General features: G+C 40.9%; 1 protein-coding gene across 1 annotated transcript in view; it reads right to left on the bottom strand.

Moving 5' to 3' along the window:
- LOC123969385 (regulating synaptic membrane exocytosis protein 1-like) overlaps nucleotides 1-24,101 on the bottom strand; it is an 87,239-nt gene that overhangs the window by 55,198 nt on the left and 7,940 nt on the right. The window contains exons 2-7 of the mRNA XM_046046743.1: nucleotides 17,937-17,977; nucleotides 8,279-8,287; nucleotides 6,579-6,615; nucleotides 5,661-5,874; nucleotides 1,656-1,667; nucleotides 1,146-1,166 (exon numbers count right to left, since the gene is read on the bottom strand). Of these exons, the coding sequence (XP_045902699.1) occupies nucleotides 1,146-1,166; nucleotides 1,656-1,667; nucleotides 5,661-5,874; nucleotides 6,579-6,615; nucleotides 8,279-8,287; nucleotides 17,937-17,977 (334 nt within the window). The remainder of the gene's footprint in view (nucleotides 1-1,145; nucleotides 1,167-1,655; nucleotides 1,668-5,660; nucleotides 5,875-6,578; nucleotides 6,616-8,278; nucleotides 8,288-17,936; nucleotides 17,978-24,101) is intronic.

Below are 24,101 nucleotides of genomic sequence, written 5' to 3'. Positions count from 1 at the left end.
GAATGTACGTATTCAACGTAGTGATGAACGTCTACACTGACTGAAATCTACAAAAAGGAGAAGAAGGTGAATGTAGTGGCGAAATGCCCTCTGTAGCGCTGCTTGTTTTCAGCTATCGGCGTCGCCAAGTCATTTTTCAGGGGCTTTAGCCCCGAATGTTTTCACTGTAGCCCCGAATGTAACTCAACAACAACGTCAAAAATATTTTCCATATTAATATGTAATAATTTTTATGACGCAGCCTGTTTCACAGGCCTTGAAAGAACGGAGGTTTGAGGCTACTTGCAATAATATTGCTACATTTTGGCCTATTGAAAACATGAAAGATTTCTGGGCTGGGCTAAGACACAAATGATTCAAGAGTTTGGAACCGCCCCTGTTTTCAGCTACTGCAGAAACATGACGGGGCAACATGGCAACCTCCACAGAAGACGGGACCCGCGGTTATGTAGATAGAAATGATTCATTCTAAGGTAATAAAAACATAACAGTTCATTATGTAAGGTCTTCATACACCACTGAAAACATAGTTATGGATCTTATATTGTATTTCTGTCAATAGATCCTCAGAAATATTACACACTGAACCTTTAAGGGGAAGTGGTAAGTGGACAAAGTGGAACATATACCTGGGCCCCTCCCGTCTCCCCATGGCAAGGCTGGTCTGGTCTCAAACACACAGGCAGGGAAAGCATGCACAGGCATGAGTGTGCATTCATTATGTAGTCTCATAAATGGTCTGTAGGGTACAGTGCTTTCTTATATGCATGCCCATCCCCATTTTTGTTAAGGATTTATTCCAGTATCCATTTGCCCCTTGTCAGCACAGCCATGTCTACAGCCATAGGAAGAGGGGTCAGGATGGGTCAAAAGGGTCAGACAACCCTGCCAAAAGCCTATATCATGGCTCATGCTCACTCTGTCCGCCAGTTTTAGGGTCTGCATTCATTCTCAGAATTAGAGTACTGATGCATGATCACCAGCCAGCTGCCCTGGGACCGCTTAACCACAATGATCTATGAGGCGAGAACTGATAGTGGGTCTGAATTCCTGTTCTGATACTGTGAATGAGCACAGACCCAAGTGTGAAGGGGAGACAAAAGTAGTGACCCATGCAGCAAAATCCATCACCCAGCAAGCCTTACCCTGTCCTTCACTATGAGACACTTTGCAAGGGGAGGAGACAGACAATGGACACAAAGTTAGTAAGGGTTTACACTGGAGAGAAAATCTTCTGAGGACACACATACTTCCAGGTGGCTCCACCCCACACAGGACAGTAAATGCTCAGAGAAATTAAAGTTGGCAAAAACTATGAACTGTCAGGGACTCCCTCAGTTCAGTTAAGTCAGTAATCCATAAGTGGATTTGTACACACACTGGCTCTGTTCCAATCGGATAGCTCGCTCTCTTGCATCTGCAGTTGTTGGGTTTTCAACCCTTTCTCTCTCAGCTGGGGAAATTATAGGTCTGGCCAACTTGGAATAAACTAAACTCAGACATATTTTACATCACCTTTTCAGGGTAGAAGTCAACATGCTGTTACCAAACAAGAGAGATCTCAGCTCCAGATTTGAACACAGCCAGCATTTTTACCTTCAAGTGGCATAAACATCACATTCACAGCACAGAGAGAACACAAAAAAGATGCTAACCACTTTGTCCTCCTTTGTGGCATGCAGTCCAGGTAGCAGTGAGGATTGGGAAAAGTGAGGGTGAAAGTGAAGCAAGAGATAGAAAAGAAATGAAAGAATATAAAAGATACAAGAAATAGAGTGGCAGAGAGGGTGAATTTGTGGAATGGGATATTGGACAGATTGTGGGAATAGAAGGGAAAAAACAGAGGAGAAAAGAGGGGAAAGACAGTGGTGTAAACATTTGTTAATTACATTCTGCAGAACTGATACACATACTTAATATTCAGTGACAGAGTGTGAGGCGGTGGGGACAACAGTATGCGAATGTATGTGACCACTGACAAGTTAGGCTGCAGTGACATGCATGACCTTGGTGTGGCAACATCAATATGTGTCAAAGCTCCTCAGTACAAAGAGGAAGCTGGGACGCCAAAAGCAACATGGGGCAAATTCTTCCATAGCCCTTACTTTTAATAAACCTCTGTCTATACCTCGGCTTTTTCATTTTCAAATACTCACATGTTAAAGACGCTTTGCTCACAGCTCAGGCTATAATGACTTATAATAACTTAACTATCACTGACTTGTTTTTTTTTTATAATATTACAATCTTTGTTTTGACCTCAGGTTACAAACTAATTAGTTCAAAGTCTGCTGTTGTTTTTACTTAGTTATTAATGTAACCTGCTAATGAGTGCTGTGAATACCTGTAAATACAGTGTGATGAATTAATAAATCTTTTACTGCTAATAACACAGTATGTCCGTTTTAATGTCAAGCTTTGAGGCCTAATCGGAGTGTGGATGGCATTTGCACGGCATGTTGCTGTTACGCCTTCTGCAGAGAGCACTTCCACACAGCTGTGTTATTAGGAATTGACGAATTATCATCAATAGTAAGTTTTACAGAGCCCCTACATCATATTTCAGTGTTTTTCAATATATCTGATAGATATTTGCCTCTGAGAAGATATACAATGGATGTCAATGTAAATTAAGAGAATCTTTTTCCCTCAAGCTGTGAGACATCTTAATTCATCCTCAGCACTCCAACATATAAAACAGTTTTATTAATATTATTATTATAGGTTAGAGTTATGCTCTTTGTGAGTAGCATAAAGGGAACTACAAACTTCATGTCATTATACAACCCTGTATTGTAAAATGACAAATAAATCTACCTTACTCAACTCTTTTTCTCCACTGTTTTATGGGGAATAAATGTCCAGGTTTTCAAAACAACACATATGAAAACCTGGACAAACAAAAGCAAAACTACACTAAGTGTAATTTAATACTTTGTAAATGTATTTTTAAAAGCCAAGCTGCTAACACTACGAAAACACAAGGCGCTGCTGAAGTGGGATAAACGAGCACAATATATGAAGGAGAAGGTTTTCATATAAAGAATCAAAGTTCACACTTTCCTAACCCTGCTATTTTGCTTGGCTGGCTGGACGACCGAGGACAGAGGCAAACACATCCCTCCCACAGTTATACACACACACATACACACAACTTTTTACAAATGTACACACACGCAGAAAATAAATGAGAGACAATTTACATGTTGTGTTCTCTTATCATTTGCAAGGATTTATTAATTAAATTGCTCAGTGTAGGAAAGTCAGAAGTCTTAAGTTGTTGGTTAAGTGATGCAACAAATCTTAAATGGAACTTAAATAAACTTATTTGAAAAAAAATAAAGCTGTTGCATTATCAGAAATCCTTGTGAAAGGGTGAGATAAGTGCTAAAAGTAACAATACAGTATGTTTGAAAAATTACCTTATATTGTAACTTAAAGAGACGTGATTTTCTCTGTTTGATTCCTTCCTGGTGTTGTAAGCAGACAACAATAGGATAGTGTAATGTAAAAGAACCAGGAACCAACGTTTTTTGTATGTGGTGTATTCTAAACCCAGCTAAACTGACAGGAAAAAAACGTAGTTATTGATTAATTGATTCACAAAAACATGCTCACATGAACACATATAAGAGAGTCAATTTTCTAGGCATATGTTGTTACACATGAAACAATGATCTGCACTAATTCTCCCTTTTTTTGACTGAGTTAAATTATGTAGGCCCCTTAAATTCCACATAAGTGATGATAAGTATCATCTCGTGGATTTTAACATTCATTTTTAAAAAATGGCCAAATTGATTGATATTATCCTGAGCACATCCCTCAAATAAATCCTTTGCTTTATTTGTTGTTGTATTTATAGATCGCATTTACATCATGTTAGTCTCACCTCTTTATTTCCATGTAACAGCCTGCCTGCTGTGAAAGTAATATTAATGGCTTTACCAACAGGGAGACTATCTTTATCTCCTATTCTCACTGGCTTTTTAATTTTGCATACGTGCAATGCCAGTGTGAGCCCAGGCCCAGCTGGGCTGGGCGGATCCTGAACAGATTGGGGACCAGCAGGCCAAGGGTGGAGGGCCCATAGTCAGGTAAGATACCCAGGAGGAGGTCCTCTCTCTTGGGTTGGAGGGGAGCCCAGGAAATGCTTGGATGGAAGAGGGCCGGCTCTCAAAATAGTGCAAACGTGTTTGGGTTATGGATGGATGCCACACTGATCCAACCTGTATCAAGTGAATTGTTTTAATTTGGTGATATTGTGTGGGTCTTTGTTTTATAGTAGTGTGGTCTTTATAGCCTATAGCCTTAGAGGTAGCACTGCTCAGTGACTTTAGCGCATTGTGGGTTTAAGTAAACGGATGTTTTGTGTGTTCATTTGTTTGTTTTTATTTTTTGACATACTGACAGAGTGATGATCCGTCTGGCTTTTCATCAAATGCCACCAACATGTCACATGTTGACTTATCCAGTGAATATATCTCTGTATCTTCAAGATGGATACATTTTGAACATTCATGTTCACCAAGATTAGCTGATTTCCTGATTTTCCTCTAGTGTCATCGTCAGGTCCATTACTGTTAATGACCAAATGGTAGCATCCTAACATGCTATACTAAGAATATTAACATCTGTCTGTCTTGCTAACCTAGCTGGGCAGAGAATCTTTTCTCTTGGTGCGTCTGTGTCTGTCTTGCCTGCTTGCCAGCCATTTCCAGCACTGTGTTTTGTGACTTTGTGCAAAAAACAAATATTTACCACAAGTTGATGCAGCTGATAAAAGTAACACAATCATTGTTATCTATAATTTACAGTGCTGTGCTGAAGTTTGTCAGCAGAGGAGATGCTGGATAATTAGACAGTACAAGCTGTAATATTAGTAATATTCACCTATCCTATTCAATAAACGTTTGTTTATCCCTCATTCTGTTCTGTAGAGGTCAATTTATTCTTAGGCCAACAGATAAAGGAGGGATGATTGTAGCACTGGATTGTAGCACTGGAGCACTGTGTGAGGTGCCAAGTAATGTAACATTAACTTTACAAAAATTTACTATTTTTTTACTCTTTTTTGAATTGAATTGAAATGGTTGTCCCCCTTGTTAAATAAATGTGATTAAAATGTAGTACTGATTTGCTGATACCAGCTGATCCACACGCCAATATGTTAAGAAGCAGATACTTCAGACACTGCCAAAACTATATTTTCATAAAGATATGGCTAAATACACAATTTCCCTTTCTCATTAGGGTGGTACACTGAACCATGTTGCCCTCTTCCCTCTAGGCATGTTGCTTGAGAAGGTCAGCACTGTCACTGTTTGGCACGCTTGCTTGATGGCTATAGTGCAGTCACAGGAGACACAGGACAAAACATGCTACAGGTGTGCTTTAACATTCAAGTAAGATACGGTGCTTTAAAACCATTCCACAACACTACAACCTCAGACTTAAAATGAGCCTGGAAGGGCCTATGACTGGTGCCAAGCCATTCTTCCAATACACTTTGCTCTCGCCAAAGTGTGACCAGGAAGCCACAAAGCAGACGGTAACAAACACAGAAGCAGAAGGACTAACTGTACATCAGCTACAGCAGGAATGAGGTGAGTGTGAGAGGAACAAGGAAAAAGGGAGAGGTCAGAGGTGAGGTGTCTCACATTGTTGGAGCGCAGAGAGACCCGCCCTCCACAGCGAGCGCAGAATTTGGTCTGGCAGTAGGAGCAGAGGTGGCCGCAGCCATCGGCAAACTTGGTCTTGCGGCAGATGCCGCAGGTGGGCGCGTCGTCCTTCTGCTGGGTCTGCTGACGCCGCGTCTCAGCCCCGATACGACGCACCTCCTGTTTGTAGCTCTCAAACTGCTGGTGCAGTGTTCTGAGAGGAGAGGAGAGAAAAGTAAAGACTGCCCATTAGTGGTACATCATACATTTCCAAACTTTTTGTACTTGATAAACTTTACCCTTCAGAGCCGTCCAGTCAGATCTTCCTGTCTAAATATCCTTACGTTCATAAAATATCAACAGAAAAGGACGTGGCGGGATTTCTGAATAACTGAATAATTTTGAAAATAAACAAATGTAACAGAAACAAAAGTGATGTTATGATTGCGCATGTTTGTGAACAACTTTTCAGTTCCGGCAAAATAACTGGCAATTAGAGCATCACTTGAAAGGGGTCTTTCAAAAAAATCATACACGCAATTAAATGAAACTTCAGTTCAGTTTTGCTCTCTGTGGCTCACAGCCTTTCCCCTCCCTGCTTCCCGGGATGCCTATGATGGAAATAAACCAAGTGTGAATTGCAAATCAGGCCATGTGAAAACACCCACAATGTTGTCTCAACAGAACTGTCAAAGGAATACTGCATTAGCATACCATGGCTCTCATATATGGGACCCAGACATGCACTTTAATTACCTCTCTGAGTGAGAGAGATAGAGGAAGAAGATGGCTTCATTCACAGCTTTGCAGCCAATTTGCCTATTTGTGGAAGCAGGCAAACTTTAGTTAAGTCTCTGGCAGTACACTGACTTTACAGTTGTGTCTGTGAGTTATTTGTCAAAAACAATGCATGGAGACAATGCAGTGCTGTGCCATTTCTGGTTCTGGGCATTTGCTGAGGTAAAAATAAGAAATTCATACTAAATCTGTTAACCCTAAAAAGAAAGTTGTATAAGTGGAAGGCCTACTGGTTAGCAGAACACTTAACGTCTTGTGCTGACTCACTGAACAGTTCAGAGTAAAAAGATCAGCAAAATTTCATGAAATATAAGTGTAATGGAGCAGCTGACTTTCTGATTATTCTATAAGTCTGTACATTTTCTGAAAAAAGTCCCATCGCACATTCCAAGATCCCAAAGAAACATTCAAATTGCTTGGTTTGTCTGACCAACAGTACACAAACGCCAAAGACATTTAATTTACACTGAGGTTAAGCTAGATCACCTGGGTCCATTGAAAGCAGACATGTCCTCCCGTCTATAGTGCTCGGCTGCTGGGTAGGAAACAAGTAGAAAACATAACACCTGATCTGCTGTCAGGAGATTTTTGTGGTAGAAATAATCAAACAGAAAACACTCCTCCAACATGACCCATCCAAAGTCCTGGAACAATGCTGTTCTGTGTCTTCACAGAATACTTTTGAGTTTAAAAAAAGGTCTGTCTTTGTCGGTCTTCAAAAACAAGCTGTCCAAACAAGATGTTACGTAATTCCCCCAAAGTATACAATCTCCCTGAAAAAATCTTTCCTGAGTGTGCCAAATAGAAACTTTCCAAGCCGACAGAAGTCAGTTGTACATTCCTCTTCACTGGTGCCTTAAACGCTGTCTGGGGCTAGTGTTAGAGCAGAGACAGCAGACTGCCACCATACAGAGCTGGATCACCGATGTGACCGGCTGACTGGTATATATTTGGTCAATCTGCTGACACAGGAAATAGTTGGAACAGGAACAGCGATTTTGTGACGTGGAATGTTGAAAAGATGTGAAAAAATGGAAAAATACACATTGATGTCAAGGTTAGAAAATGAAACATCCTCTGTAACACATTGCCTATGTACCTTTAGGCTGAGCTTTTGAATATTATCAAGTCTTTCATGCATTTTCTCAAATATTTGGTATGTTGTGTTTAAGTTCAAATGCTGAAGTTTTGTAATGCCTGAAGGGGACTTAACAACTAGCCTAGGGGCTCAACATCAAAGCATTTGTGCCATCTATAATGCAGAGCCCGGGCACTTTAAAGTTCACTCATATAAGTTAACATAATGAAGATCATCATGTGTTATGCCGTTACACCCATTCTGATCTCTTTATCCATCACCAGTTTTGGCTGTGCGTGACTGAAGAAAACAGGGTGAAGCTTACACAGCAGATTACACAGATACTGTGATAAGACATCCATTCAGATACAGATAAAGGATTTAGATATTAAGATATACTAATGATGAATGGACATTTGAGTTGACACAAACCTCTGCTTTTTCAAATGGAAAAACAACATGACACCGCCACAGCAGCAACGTCATAAACGTGACCTCTGACCCGTGGAAACTATCTATCCTGCCAATGTGAGTCCAGGGGCTGAGCCAAGCCCATGCACCATGGGAACAGCTGTCAGAAACAGAGGGCGCACAGCCGGTTGTCATAGTAACGTGGTGGCGTCAAGCGCTGCGTGTCAGCGGGTGTCAGTGCACCAGCTGTTCCTGGTCTTAGAGCCACAGTTTCATCAGTCTTTTCTACCACTTCCACACATTCAGCAGACATGCACAATTAAAGCTGCACAAGGTGACTCTTTTAAAGATAAAAATAAATCTGTGCTCTCAGCCTAGATCACAAAGGAGGTCTGTAGAAGTGAGAAGAGCCTCATCTCTCATCACCTCTGATTGAAAATCTCTAGATTTAGGGTGAATTTATGATGTAAGGTCTGGACAATTTTTTCCTTACAGGAAATGCCCCTAAAATATCAGTGGAATTTGTTCCCCACAACATTAGATATTTTATATTATCTTCTCAAATACCTTTACGTAAAGACACTTCCATGAACAGCTGCTTGGTGCCCCTGAAAACTATGTTGATGACAATGGTGAGACTGAACCAGAACAGTCGTAGGCCTTACAACAAAAACAATTAGCTGAAAGACACAGAGTGGAGAGCATATGCAGAATCAGGTCTCAGCATTTATATAAAAACATTGATTATTGCAGCTAGAAATCACAACAGTTTAATTTGTACCTGCACTTTGTAGACCCAAAGACAAGCGCAACTTTTTCTCCAAATGCACAGTGCATCATAACCGATGTCAATGACATAGAATGTGTGATTGTAACATGCCAAGACAATATGCTCCATAAATGCATACAATACTCAGTGAAACCGCTGCTTGCCCTATGTTGACCGGTTAAAGAGCAGTGCGCATCAAGATGGACAGCATTAGAGGAAACATTGGAAACATTCAGTAATAGCCTACATGTTTGAGCCTCAGTCAGACCAAGCAGGAAGCTTCCGGTCAGAGTACTGAGGCGAACGCGGGAGTCCCTTAAACCTGCATGCTATTGTATGGCCAGCAGGGGGCGACTCGCTGGTTGCAAATAATCAACGTGGCGGATCCCTATTGGCCAAATTTGACGCTTCAAAACAGCAGTCCACAAACCAACGGGTGACATCACGATAACTACATCCATTACATTAATTCATTTAGCTGACGCTTTTATCCAAAGCGACTTACAATTGCTATACATGTCAGAGGTCGCACGCCTCTGGAGCAACTAGGAGTTAAGTGTCTTGCTCAGGGACACAATGGTAGATGTCTCACAGTGGGAATCGAACCGAGGTCTCCCACACCAAAGCATCTTATCTGTGCGCCATCACCACCCACACATCCACTTCTTATATACAGTCTATGAGTCAGACGCAGACTCCGATAAGTAGTCTGTTGTGTTAGCTTTTTAGCTTGTAACTGGCTAACACAGCGTTAATTGTTGTGAAACATACAGTGATATTTGCTGTGATGTTACAGTGTGCTCACATTGTCACATTGTTATTACATAGTAGATAGTGGAAGAAAGCTCCAGGGTTTACAACCAGAAACTGCACTCTCTAAGTTTGTTGTCAAAATGTTCACTACCCTTCTGCACTGATAAATGAACTACACAGGCTCCACTACAACTACACACGCAAACAACAAATTTAAAACATTACCACAGAGCTGAATTACCATACATTTTACACAGTAGCTATAAAATTGTAAAAGCCTTTGGTACGAATCAATATTTTTGTTAATTTAACAATGTGTGTGTAATATAAAGAGGGTTGCTCATAGTGACAAGTGAAAAGTGGAACATTTAGCAGCTAAGAGCCAGATATTTTTCTAAGGAGTTGCTGGAGACCCAAGGGGCCCAAAATCAATTAAGGCAGCTTTAATCACACCACCGCTTTACCTGCTATGACGAGTCAAAATGGCTACCATGATAAAGTGCTATTATTCATTAAAAAAATTATTCTAAATTCCTAAATTGCTCAACAGTAGCAGTACACTTACATGGAATGTTACATCACTCATTACATTACTTTCAACTGCATTATTACTAATGCTAATCCTAATTACCAAACTAACTGAGCACAAACTCAAACATGCACCCCAACTATTGTACAGACAGAAAAAGACACAACATGTAATATGTGTCATCTGTGCATTCCTCACTGCACAGACCTGTATCTTGGGGAAACTAAACAACCTCTACACAGAAGCATGGCTCAACACAGAAGTGCCAACTCCTCAGGTCAAGACTCAGCAGTTTATTTACATCTGAAGGATAAAGGACACTTGTTGGAGGATCACCAGGTGCAGATTTTAGACAGAGAGAATGGATGGTTTGAAAGAGGTGTAAAGGAAGGCATTTACACCCGGGTTCAGAAGCCTAAACAGAGGAGGGGGTCTACACCACCACTTATACCCCACTTACAATGCGGTCCTTTGATCACTTCCCACGAAACTGAACAAGCATTTCCTCTGGGCCTCAGGTGAAGATACCAACGATGGTTTCAGATTTCAGATTTGGTCATGGCTGGTTCTAACGACCATGAGCACTAACAAACCCGGCAGTATTGATGATCTTGGCAAACGATCCCACAGAGGTTAAATAGCTGAGTTTCCAGTCAGTCAGAACTCAATAAGTCTCTTGGATGAGGGACGAAACGTCTTCTAGTATCTTCAGTCAAGTCCAGTTGCCCTTGACCTCAACCTTCGTTGGATAACTATGACCTGGATGACTGAGAACCTTCACAGATAACCTATTCACACTACTGTAATGTGTTACTATCTGACACTGTTAGCATGTGGCCGTGGCAAACAGTGACCAGGGGGGTCCAAGTGGTGTGAATCACCTGAACTGTGGCTGTCTCCTCTCTCTAGTTCAACACCATAGGGACAGCCAGACAGCCAGATGTGGGATAGCCATGCTTAGGCCTTGTCAAAATAAGTATGCAAATGAGCACACATGCCCACAGTTGCATACACGCACACACAAAGACGCAACTATAAACAATGACACAGACAGAAAACCCTCATATACACATGTATGGGTTCACCTATGCCTCACATATTCAGCTCAGTATGTCCAAGGACTCCTTACCTCTTTCTCTCTTTCTGCCTTTCTCTCTCTTGTTCTCTTTATCACTCCCTCTTGTGTCTCCACTCTCTTCACCAGTCATTTATGTGGAGTTGTTAATTAGCACCGCTATGAATACATTGCTCAAGGATGGAGAGTGGAGAGGGGAAAGTTGTGCTGTGTGTGTGTGTGTGTGTGTGTGTGTGGTGGTGCTATTTCTGTCTCATCAGCTGATTACTGGCAACACCTTGCAGAAGTCTTTTTCTCGGTTGGAGGAGACACAACAATTTAAAAAAGAAGCAGTCTGTATGTTTCGGCCCTCAGCAAAGAGCAGCAGGAAGTGCTGATGAACTATTCGCTAAGCCCTGCTCCTAGTTACTATAGCTTTGTCTGTAGCAAGCAGCGGCAAAGTTACCACTCGCAATTCAACATATTTGAAAGAATGCCTCTTTAAGTTCACACAGAGGTAAACAAAAGCAGGCATCTCATTTCTGACCGACGGCAGTGGATTTTGCTGGCTGAGACAACTGTTGCTAACAGAATTTATGAGCTGTTGCTAGCTAGATTAAGTTAATGCTTACAGTTGAAAACTCCATCGCAATGGAATTTAATGACTCTTTAAATAGTTTCATGTTTAATGACTTGTAAAAACAGTACCCAACTCTTAAAGATGCACATGGTGGCTACATACGATATAAAGCTTAAATACAGGCTAAAGCTAGCTGTCCCCACAAGTCAGCATCCTCGCCAGCTCATGGCTTTTGTAGAAGACATGAAAATAAAGGAGTAGAATTGTTCATGTGTTTCAGGATAGAGCTTGTTATAGTAAGATATGATTTTTTTTTTTTATTGTAACATAACTCATGTTACATAGTTTGAAAGCTTACTATAGAAAAACAAATTGTGTGTTAACCACTGACTGTATGAGGTGTTAACAGACTTGAAATCAGATTTTAAGTGGCCAGAAAGACCATGAAATCACTATTTCTATTAGTGTTTCGCCCTATGGGTTTCCCCTGTATTCATTCCGCAGCTGCTGAAAGAATGGAGGACCGCTACAAAAATTTCACGTGGTCAAATATGAGCAACAACTAACGATTTTCACTCGCACTCGCAGTTAGCTTAGACTAAACTGTTGTACATCTCTGTCCTCTACATGTACTGTACATTCTGATATTAAATTATCTTTCAGTTTTCAGATTCAGAGTCTGAAAAACTGGTTGTTAAAGAAAGTATGTGACCATGGAGGAGCTGTGGTTAATAAAGCAAGTTAGGGATGCAAACTTGTCCTTTTACGCTAATGAGGAAAACTCAGCCAAAGCTACCAAGAGCGAAGTGAATCCATAACATCACTACAAACATCTTTTCAAGCCAGGTAGAGTGGAAAGGAAAGAAATGAGGAAGACTGGAAAGGAAGAAGGAGATAGATAAGGAAAGGTAAAGATATGAAAACATAGCCTGCAAGTTAGTCAACCAATGGGAATCTGTTAACCAAAGTATTTGATCTAATACTGTGCTTTTTTAAAATTAAAGACTGGAAAGGAAGGAGAAGAGAGCGAGAAGGAAAAATGAAGTAGGTATAAAGAGTGAAGCGAGGAGAGCGTGGAAGAGTTAAGAGGAAAGATTAAGAGAAGGAGTAAGAAGAGTGACACAAGAAGAATATAATTAGGCTGTGTCTTTGCACACCACACTATGCAACACAATTACAGATTAATGCACAGCACACCTGACACAGAAGCTTTGTGAGCCAAAGTTTACATGTGCTATGACAAAATGTGACGCCACAGTGAGCAATGTCTTAGCACCATGGGCAAATAAGGACCTAGACAAAGGTGAATTTGTGTCCCTGTCCATTGATGCGTCCAATCAACGGCAGGGATTGAACAGGCTGATAGTATCAGTTAGCCTGCACCATAGTTTTAGAACAGTACAATACAGTTACAATAGTCAAAATGCATGAAACCGAAATTGTCCCCCTTTTTTATTTCACATATAATAACATTATATTTTTTTAATGACATACTGACCACCAAACCAAAAATGTCCCCGGTTTTCATTTCAGAAATCTGGTCACCTTACAGTATATTTATGCTTTAATATTTGTATTTCCAAACAGTATGTTTTACTTTTACAGTTCAAGATTTGAGGATGAGGCCTAACCAATGAGTTTGGCAAACCTAATGCCATCTAACTCAAGATTGTGTCGTGTAAATTATTGAGATAATAGCATCGTGGATCCCACAGGATGGATGTTCCAGTCCTGAGGGGTATTCTTCTGACAAAACCTGTCACCCTATTAAATAATGTATTTAACTAATGACATGGCCCTTGTCTTTGGGTTCCTATGATTAGTTAGCAGGGCTGGCGTGCTAACAATCCCAACTTACAACAGCAGACACTGTTAAATCCATTCCTTCCATTTTTTTAGACTAAAGAAACCACACCCTCCAAACTATTGTGATATCAAGTGCTGCTCTTATTACAGTTGAGAAGTCCGAAACCTGACAAACCTGCAGTGCCTACTTAGTGTTTAAGTTATCATTTGACAAGCTCTGTCCAGGTGTGGGATTTAGCGAATAGTCAATTGACACCAGTGGTTATAACAAACTGCCATTTTTTAGTGGTTTGGAGCTTTTTTGTTGGAAGAACAAAACAAGCGTGGTGGATTAATAGTCCCAGCACTGTATGACAGCACAATTGAGGGTGTTGAAGGAGGCTTGTGATGGAGCTAGAGACCGAGAAGATGACAGACATGTTGACACACGCTGTGAGGAAGCAAGGAAAGGAGGAGTCAGGGGTGGAGGCGGAGGGATCAGAAGTGGTAAATGAAAGGGAGCAGACAGACAGTGAGAAGACACAGTGGTGTAAAAAAAGAAACAGGCAGACAGGAAGAACAGGTGAGGAGTTTGTATACACAATCCCAGAAGTCTTCCCATCTCAGAAAGAGATGGACAGACAAAATGCTATCTCCAGGGAGAAGGAGGAGGACAAGGAGGAGGAGGAGGAGGAGGAGGAGGAGGAAGGACAACAAGTAAAAAAGCAAAGGATGAACAAAGAGAGCCAAGACGGAAACAAGCGTGGGCCAGAGACCAGCGGAGGAGAGAAGCTGATGCATCCGGAGCCACTCTATAAATACCACTTGAGAAGAGGAGTGGATGATGGAAAGAGGATGGAGACAGGATGATGGGAAGAGGAAGGGAAAAAGAATAGATAGATCTGCTCAGGAACACTGGTAATAATTTTACAAAAGCAGGACCATTAGTAATTTATTGAAGTGAAGACAATGAAAACAATCTGTACATTTCTGCCATGTGTGAAAATGGTCAAAAGAAGAGAGAAATAAGTAAAGGGAAAGACAAGAGCAACAGATGGGTGCTTAACCAAACGCAAACATCGTCTTTGTTTTCTTGTTTGATTGCCGTGATGTTGTCCATGACGACTTTTACTTATTTGGCTCCCTCCACTGTCAAAAGGCTATAAAATGGTACTAACGTCATAACGCTAGCAGAAATAAAGCACCCAGATGGCCTGTGTGTATCTATCTTTAGGGCAGCAAATTTCTCAAACAATCTGGCCATTCCTCACTAGCTTGATGGGATTTGATTGCGAGCTGTCATTCTTTTCAGGATTCAGTGTCACATCTACACCGACTGCTGTTGTCACTTAAACCTGCTGGTCTAATACATACAGAGCTTTAGGGGAGCAATGTTCAGTGAAATTGCTGCGTTCTCCATCATTTATTTTTGAAAAGAATGTCGTCTTGATGCGAGACACCCTAACATTTTGGGAAAAACAGACTATTTTACCACCAAATCTTTACCCCTTTCCAATCCCTCATTCCCAGTGTCCTATGAAGGTGTACGCATAGCCAAACAACAAATATCTGCAACAAAATCTACTAAATGTCAAACTTAATGCAACAGAACTTACATTTCCATAGTGTTTCCACCATTCTTCACCACCTGCCCTTCTGTTCAGGAATAGCGCCATTTGGTAAGTCAGCTGTCCCTGTTAGGTTGTTTTATTGTTCACTTCCTCGCTGGTTTGGGATGGCCTTTAATATGGTGAACTCCCCATGGGAATGTCCCTACAGAGGTGAAGTGGATAAGGCAAGTGTACAGGGGCCAGAATTGGATTGGATATTACCCCGATCCCCTATTTTCCCAATATTTCCTTAAAGTGTCTATTTCATGAACTTTTCCTTGTAAGTTTTGACTAAAATATCTCAACAATAATTTACTTGACTACCATAAAATTTAGTACAGTAATTCTAGGCAGAATTTTAGGAAGTTGGTAGATCCCCTGACATTATTCACCACTATCAGATCAATATTTCAATTTGTGCAATACTGTGGCTTAGGGTCAAAGAATTATTAATGACATCTCATCAGCCTCAGCTGTACTTTGTGTTGTGCTTATTATCTCTGCCAGGGGAAGATCCTGCATTTGGTTGTGTGTGTGTCTGTCAGCATTTAATCTGGCATACTACAGGACCCATCAGCCTAATGTAGTTTGTGCACATTACGACTGTAGGCTCATTTTTGAAAAACCTACTTTATCGAAAGAGCCTACAGAAAGCTTAGACTTTTGTCTTTGTTGCCAGCTAGGCTAAAAACAAATCTTATCATGGCTGTTTCAGGCCACATTTTGGCCTTCGTAGCTCAAAACCTGACATCCATAGAAAGTTTGGTCTTATCTTGAACCGGAGCAGATTAATGCCATACCCAATATGTTATGACCCACTAAAGGCACAGTTCGAAATCCTTATTTTGTGTGGTTTGTCTGTTACAACAAAATGTAATAAATAAATAACAAAATGTTTAAAGTCAGAAGTTTGGACTTATGGTCCCGTTTATTGTTTCCTCATAAAGTTACAATCCCATCACACTATTCTGTACATCTTATAGGAAACTGAGACTATTATTAACAACTTCCTCCCCTTCACTCCACTCCTCTCATGTATACATGCTGGACACACAGCTGCCCTGCACTCTCTGGTGGAGATCTGCACTCTACTGAGTGCACTCTTCTAGTTAGCAAATGTAACCATGCTAACACTTTAGCTACATGTCTTCCTCCGTCCATCAGACTAAGAATCCCCTACCATGGCCAGTGCTTAGACGTTGATATATTTTTTATTGATGTTTACCCATATTTATGGAGCAGAGTGCTTTTTTGGCATGGACTCCCCACTGAGTATGTGTGTATCTCTCTCTTCTCTGCGTGCATTTTTCTTTCTTTTCCATTTATATCCCCCTAACTCTTCCTCCATTTCCTTTATTTCTTTTCCTCTCACACCTCACCCACTCTCATATCTCCAGTGCTGTATATTGAATTCCATTCTGTTAAAGCCTTCTAGTTGAAAAAATGTTCCACATCACTGTACATACAAAATTCACTTTGCACTGTTCTCCTCTCCATTTCTCTCTTAAACACTGAGACACACACATGACATGTAGTGTACAAATCCTTTGACCTCACAGCCTGCTGGGTGATGTATAAGCCACGACTCTAGTTGATGGAGTAGTTATGGAGTAATTATGGGCGACCTCTAATCCCCTGACTCTATCCCAGCAGCCTCGGCCTGCAGCCTCCCTCCTTCATTTTATTCTAACTTAATTTTTTGGGGGCCCCAATCGTGTTTTATTTATGTCCAAAATCTTGTGCTTGAAATCTATGTGAAGACTTCATGTTTAACAATTGTTTTGTTCCTGCAGGAGAGGAGTAAATACTTGGTGCCAGTCCACACGTCAGCATGCTAAGATAACATTTTCTATAACTGCTCTTGACAGTTTTTTTTACTTTTTACAAGTCTAATCATGCACACATACATAGGGCCCTGTGAAATCTGTTCTAATTTTTCCCCACATTCCGTGTTTTCAGTTTTAATTTTTCTGAATTCTGTGTTTTACAATTTAAACAGATTTTATCATCAGAAAGAGTGTGTAATCATGTGGTGGATGAATACAATTTCAACAACTTAATAAGAAAATACATATGTTACATATGTAATAATATAGAAATGTTCAAATGTATGTGTGATTATTAGACAATTAAATTATCAGAATCAGATCATACTCAGTTTTATTGCCAGGTATGTTAAATAGGTTATTACCTGCTAGGTTAGGAGGTTATTACTGATCATTTCTTCCCACAGATCTTCTGCTGGACAGCCTCCACTTTCTGCTTGACTTATCTTATTATTACAGAATATCTGACTCCGCCCACACAGACACAAAGTCTTAAACAAGCTCGTGTCTTGCACACTTTTGTTTCTGTGTAAAAGATTTTCTTCCATCTTCCGAAGTGGTTGCACTTTTGAGAGTTTGTTGAAGTGATGAGCTGTAGCTAACTCGCTGACTTTGATATGACAGCGTGTGTGTGTGTGTGTGTGTGTGTGTGTGTGTGTGTGGTCTCGCGCGCGCGCGTGTCCGCCTTCTGTGATACTCCGACACGCAGAGAGGAGGAAGCAGGGTGCGCCTAAATAACGCACCAAAACATTGCAGTATAGTTTTTGTGTCCATTTGGAAACAAGTGCTGTGAAAAAGAAGCTTATAATGTTCAGGGAAACCCTGACGTTTATAAATTGCAACCACATTTTAGCAGATTCCTGCGACATTCCACATTTAACAGCTGATTCCAATTTTAGAGCGATAACTACACTTTCACTTGTCACTGGGACATAAAAACTACATGTATAGAATCAGCAGTAAAATCTGATAAAAACTGCTGAAAACGTTTGATGACTTTGCCCCTAAATAAAGATTAAAAAGCATTTTTCCCCACCTGTTATACCATATTATATGCGTAGTAGACCCTTACATCAGTGGAACCACACGCCTCGACTCCTCTTAAAACATCTCTGGTTATACATCTTTACAGCTGTGTCAGTACACTGTGACATCACTGTTGGGTATGGTCACAGGTGCAGTAGAGCATCATTTTGACCACTCCTGTCAGTGATGATGTGATGCTCACAGGAGCAACAGACTTTGAACCAGAGAGGGCAGTAAAATACTACTTTTCAGCCTGCTGTAAAGTTACTTTTTAAAGTAGCCTATATTTGTTTTTTTGTTTTAAATGACTTCACATGAAAATGTACTGTGCATCTGTTTTAGCATATGTATTATTAGCATTGCTGTGGTATATTCAGGTGTGTGCCAACATATACAGTTAGATGATTATATTGTAGCTGTTTTTACAGTTTTTGATGATAACGTGTATAATTGACATGCAGAATGTATGTAACCAAATGATTGCACAGTGAGCATTAACAAATGTTTGTGGTCAGTTTCACTCGGTTATGTTGGGTAGTGAGATGTTTTCACACAGGGCACCAGAGGTCACTCAGTGTTTTGATGAGTATAAAAATGATGTGAATCATATGGCCCTCACAGTCACCATGAGTGACCCTCACAGTCAACAGCCCTCTTCACCACCCTAAGCAACACTAAACACCAGATGAGGAAATACCTTAGGAAAGAATGATGTCCATTACTCCAATAGAGTTTCATAGACTTGGAGATTTTTAGATATTTCAATGTAAGTGATGGGGGACAAAAATCCAAAGTCCTCATTCTGTGTAATAATGCATTCAAGTTTAGCAAAAGGTAATATGAGGTTAGACAAATAAAGAGAGAGATTGAGAGATATCTTCCAGGCCTTTCTAGCAAAAAAAATCCCTTTTAAATACAAATTAAGACAAGCTTTGTGTTGGTTTTTACCTTAATGTATTTTTTTTATTGGGAATTATATCACTTTAAGCTACTATATAGATGTGTAATAATGCCTCAGATGCTAATGCTATATTTTCTCCTTTAAAAAGATAAAGCTGCTCATTAACTAGGGAGCCAGAAAATTACATACATACACACATAAAGTGATAAATATTGATATATGTTATACAGTTTGTTATGCTCACATATGAACCATTATTAAGTCACACAGAATCTTGACTTTCTTAGTATTTTTGGGTTTTTAAATTTGAGGAATCCGCCTGGCAATGTTGCTTTCTGAAGGAGCTGTGGTGGACAAATATGGTCTTCATAAAGCAGCTGTTGAACATTACAGGTGTGTCACAATCCCTCTCTTACACACAAACACACACTATTTACATGTTACGTTATTTAAATAAACATACAGACATTCTTTTTTGAGTGGTGGCTGGTTTTACCAAGAGGGTACAAATTTGAGTCCCGTGCAATGTTGTGTGTGGCCACTCAGTGATAAAGTCCCATCACTTCCTCTGACCACAAACACAGACAGAGATGGAAGGAGAGAGGGAGAAGGGTGTAGAGAGCCTGGTCAACCCAAGCAGAATGCATTCTCATTAAACTTTAATGCTGGGGAGGTCTGGGAGCACTAAAGAGGCTACTCACTGAGGCTCACTCAGGTCTCGCTCTCTCTCTCTTTCTGTCTGCCTTGCTCTCTCTCTCTTTCTCTCTGTCTCAACATACTCGCTCAGAGTCCCACCCAGCCACACACTGCCAGCTACCATCTCTTCCCATCCTCTGTGCATGTGAAAGACCGTGTCCTGGTTCTCTGTCACACTTTGTTCCCTACGTCTTTGCTGCTGTAGCTAATGATTAACCGAATCAGGCCAGCTGTATCAACACACAAGGCTGTTTCCTAAATCATACAAGATAGTAAAACATCAAAGATAGCTCAAAGGCTTAAGGTAATGTTCTCTTTTCTTTTACAAAATAGGAAGAACAAGAGCAGCTTTAGAACATGCAGACATGACTTTATTATTAGGTTTTTAACACATACTGCATAGCAAAAAGCAAGTGGACACCAAGCATCTCAGTGTATATGACAGCTGAACTCATTATTATTATTCAGTTGGTTAGTGATCTAGTCCCTCATGCATACAAGTAGCTACAGTGCTGTTATACAGCAGTTAAAGCATTGCTACTGTAGAACAGCCTCCACTCTTCTGTTTTCATGCTTTCCACCAGTTCTGGGGAGAGCATTAGTGAGGTCCAACACTGATGCTGGGAGATAAGGTCTTGCTTAATGAGGTAGAGGACAAAGCTTTGTGCAGGTCAGTCCTGTTCTACCAACATCAAAACTGGGAATACAATTTCTTTATGGACCGGGCTTTAAAACATCACTATCTGCAAATGTTTGGGAACCACTGGTTTAAACAGCCCCATGCAAGACATGCAATAGAGATGACAGATGTGTAGACAAACTCACAGGAACAAACACACACACACTGATGTCCCACAAATTATGTACACACACACACAGACATTGTCACCCGCCATCCCCCTCTGGAGTCCATTTATCCAGGTGTTGCGGACTCACCCGACTGCCTTTGAGTTCTTTTAATTAAGAGCCAAGTGTGTAGCTCCAATCCAGCATTACCACACACACACACACACACACACACACACACACACAAAGCAAATTAATTCCCACTCTCTCCTGCTGTTTGGAAAAAGAGTGAAGGCTGGCTGAAAATCAACCAAACAATGTACAGTGTACAGTGACAAAGGCAATCTGTCTTTGCAAGAGTGTAGTTTCCTTCTGCAAGCTTTCATCCACAGACCGAGACCAAGTGTTTGTGGTACATTTTGTGTCCTGCCTCTCATAAGTAGCGCAGTACGCGTGCTGTCAGACATACTGTATAGATGCTGTTTGAATGTGAAGTGTATGTGTGGATTTTAAGTGTGTGTGAGCCTATGTGTGTGAGAAAGAGCACAGCTTGTATGGGTGCACCTAAAAAATGACAGTACACTTTCTTTCTCATTTACATTCAAATATATCATCATACATACACACACACACGGCCCACGCGCACAAACATATATCTGCACACACGGACACAGTGCAAACATTTCTCAATGTAATTAGTACATTTCAACAGTCGGCCAAAACTGAAACAGGTTAACAAGAACAAAAAAAGGTTCAGAACATCAACAGCAGCCAGTGAAGTGAATATTTAAATATTTCAGGAACCGCTTCCAAGTGTGTGCTATTTTCAGACCTGATCCATAATTCAACATTAGCATTTTTCTCACAGAAACCTTGAAACTCTTAAGTCTGCTTGTGGAAATGTTTCTCTTTATCTCAGCTTAAAGATACCAAATTGGGTTTAGAGCAATGTTTTTTTCACTCTAGAGACAACATTTGACAATGCTAGCTGTTACGCTTTTCAGCTAGCCACAGTACAAACAAACTAAAACTATCGTAGCAAGGAGAAGGATATCTATTTTAAACATAGAAGAGAAATAATACAAGTCATTTATATTATGTTTAAAACAAGCTTAGAGGATACAATAGACGGTTAGAAGCTGGTAAAAGCAGCTTCTAACTAAAATGCTAAAAATTCTAAAAAAATGCTGCAGCACTACTTTATATGGCTTTAAACTTTCAAGCATGTTACCCTTCTGTAAACACCTAATGTAACATCACTAATGAAGGTGTGGCCAGAGATGAAACCATGAAACCATGACTAGCCTTAATCATGAGAAAGCTGTTGCTCTCCAACATTGTTCACTTAATCAGTTGAGTCAGGATACTAGTGAAGTAAATAGATCAAATAGACCTTTGAAAAGTATTTTTAGTATTCCGGAAATACAAAAATACAGTAGTTTATTTTGATACACGGCACGGCTGCTGTACTTTGTAAGATATTTTCATACATTTAAAATTAGGATGTTTAATATCTTATTTAAAAAATAACACTGTGATGTATTGAGGCCCTTTTGCAACATGCATTAGATATGGAGCAACATTAGCATTAATTTGGAGCTGTGTTTCTGGCCACCTGATGAATGTAAGTGCAATATTTGCTGTCCTTTTAGCTCTGCTACCTAGAAAAACATTTGTTTCTTTAGCTTCTTGCTGTGGCTAGAAATGAGTCTGATGAAAGAAGTGGGAATGAATCAAAACAGTAAAGTTGTGGGCCTTAAAAACCAAAACAATGAGCAAACAGACACTAAAACACTCGATAGAGCTGAGAGCCAAGTGATATTTCTCTGTGGGTTCATTACTATAAGCAACTCGTTTCCCATTATGTTGTTTATATAAAAAATATTGATTAGGGCAGCAGCTTTCAGGACAAATGGTCAAATCCACCAGGAACAAAACACTTACTTTTAGGTCCCACATTAAAACAGTCAGGCTGTTTCTCCTAGAAACGAAAGCCTGGTCTTGACCTTGACCACCAAACTACAATTGACCACTTGGTGGACAGTAGCAGCCATATCAGACAGCAGACAGGGAGAGGGGCTTTGCTGCCCTGTAGATGCACCCTGTAGCCTGCAGCCTTGGGGAGCCTGGTAAAGAGATTAGCTGTGTATGTGTGTGTGTGTGTGTGTGTGCGTGGAAACCCCTTACAGAAGCTCTTCCCATTCTTTCTGTCTCCCCCTTTTCTCTCTCTTTCCACCGCTCTAATCCTTAAAACCGCTAAATCCTCCCTCCTCTCCCTCTGTCTGTGCCCCGGGTCCTGATTTATTCTTCTGTCCATCTGGTGTCAGCGCACAAACTCCAGCCAAACAGCACCTAGTACTGTGCCATAGGTCAGAAAACTGTTGAAGAATTTCATAATTGCCACTAAAAATAACACTAATGCCAGATGGTGGGTTCCAGTAAATTCAAGGAGTACTAATACTAATAGCATTTCATTGTACTCTAGCTCTATTAACACAAGTGGGGGACTCCATTGACCACACCCACCACTCCAACCTTAAGGCCCTGCGTTGTGCATCCACCCCTGTCTGAAATGTGTGCAATCTCTCTGCTGAGCACATCAATATTTTACACATTATTTCTATATTTACATTTTGGAAACCTCAAAGCTCCCCTGGGTGCATGGCAACTAGGATTGTTGAAGAGAAAATATTTCCTGTTGTGCTAGGAGAAGGCTTTTTTGACTTTTTCACAGCATCGGAGAGGTTGGTCACTGCTACGTTAATCATTTCGCTCACTCCCCACAACATGACAGCTCCCCTCCACTAACATCCTCTGGATTATGAAGTCAATGGAGGGTTTAGCAAGTCAATGGATGGAGTCTCTGAGGTCTATAGTGTATTAGACGTGGATAAAGTGTTCGTTAGCGCTTTGAATCAGTGAAGTAAAGCTCAGGTGCTTACTTCTCACAGTCAGACCAGAGCAAATTATTAGCCCAGAACCAGGTGTTCTGGTTCAGCAACAGATCGGGACACTTCAGCTTCTCTCAGGCTGGAGGTTAAACTCATGACAGATAAAGTCCAGTATCAGTAGAACCTTATCTCTGCCAGCTGCTCGGGTCTCAGGCAACTCTGCAACCAGTTGGACAGTGCTGACCAGGTAAATAGTCTTGACGTAAGGTGCAGAATGTTCTTTTTGCATGTGATTTTTCACTGCTGGGGGAAAGCACCGTTGGCTATTATACACTGCTCAAATAAAGGGAACACTTAAACAACACAATGTAACTCCAAGTCAATCACACTCCTGTGACATCAAACTGTCCACTTAGGAAGCAACACTGATTGACAATCAATTTCACATGCTGTTGTGCAAATGGAATAGACAACAGGTGGAAATTATAGGCAAATAGCAAGACACCCCCGATAAAGGAGTGGTTCTGCAGGTGGTGACCACAGACCACTTCTCAGTTCCTATGCTTCTGGCTGATGTTTTGGTCACTTTTGAATGCTGGCGGTGCTTTCACTCTAGTGGTAGCATGAGACGGAGTCTACAACCCACACAAGTGGCTCAGGTAGTGCAGCTCATCCAGGATGGCACATCAATGCGAGCTGTGGCAAGAAGGTTTGCTGTGTCTGTCAGCGTAGTGTCCAGAGCACGGAGGCGCTACCAGGAGACAGGCCAGTACATCAGGAGACGTGGAGGAGGCCGTAGGAGGGCAACAACCCAGCAGCAGGACCGCTACCTCCGCCTTTGTGCAAGGAGGAGCAGGAGGAGCACTGCCAGAGCCCTGCAAAATGACCTCCAGCAGGCCACAAATGTGCATGTGTCTGCTCAAACGGTCAGAAACAGACTCCATGAGG

This window comes from Micropterus dolomieu, linkage group LG04, assembly GCF_021292245.1.
Source record: "Micropterus dolomieu isolate WLL.071019.BEF.003 ecotype Adirondacks linkage group LG04, ASM2129224v1, whole genome shotgun sequence".
In the NCBI taxonomy this organism is placed as follows: domain Eukaryota; kingdom Metazoa; phylum Chordata; class Actinopteri; order Centrarchiformes; family Centrarchidae; genus Micropterus; species Micropterus dolomieu.
The sequence above is the reverse complement of the archived record's forward strand: the minus strand, read 5'-3'. Positions and strand labels throughout refer to the sequence as shown.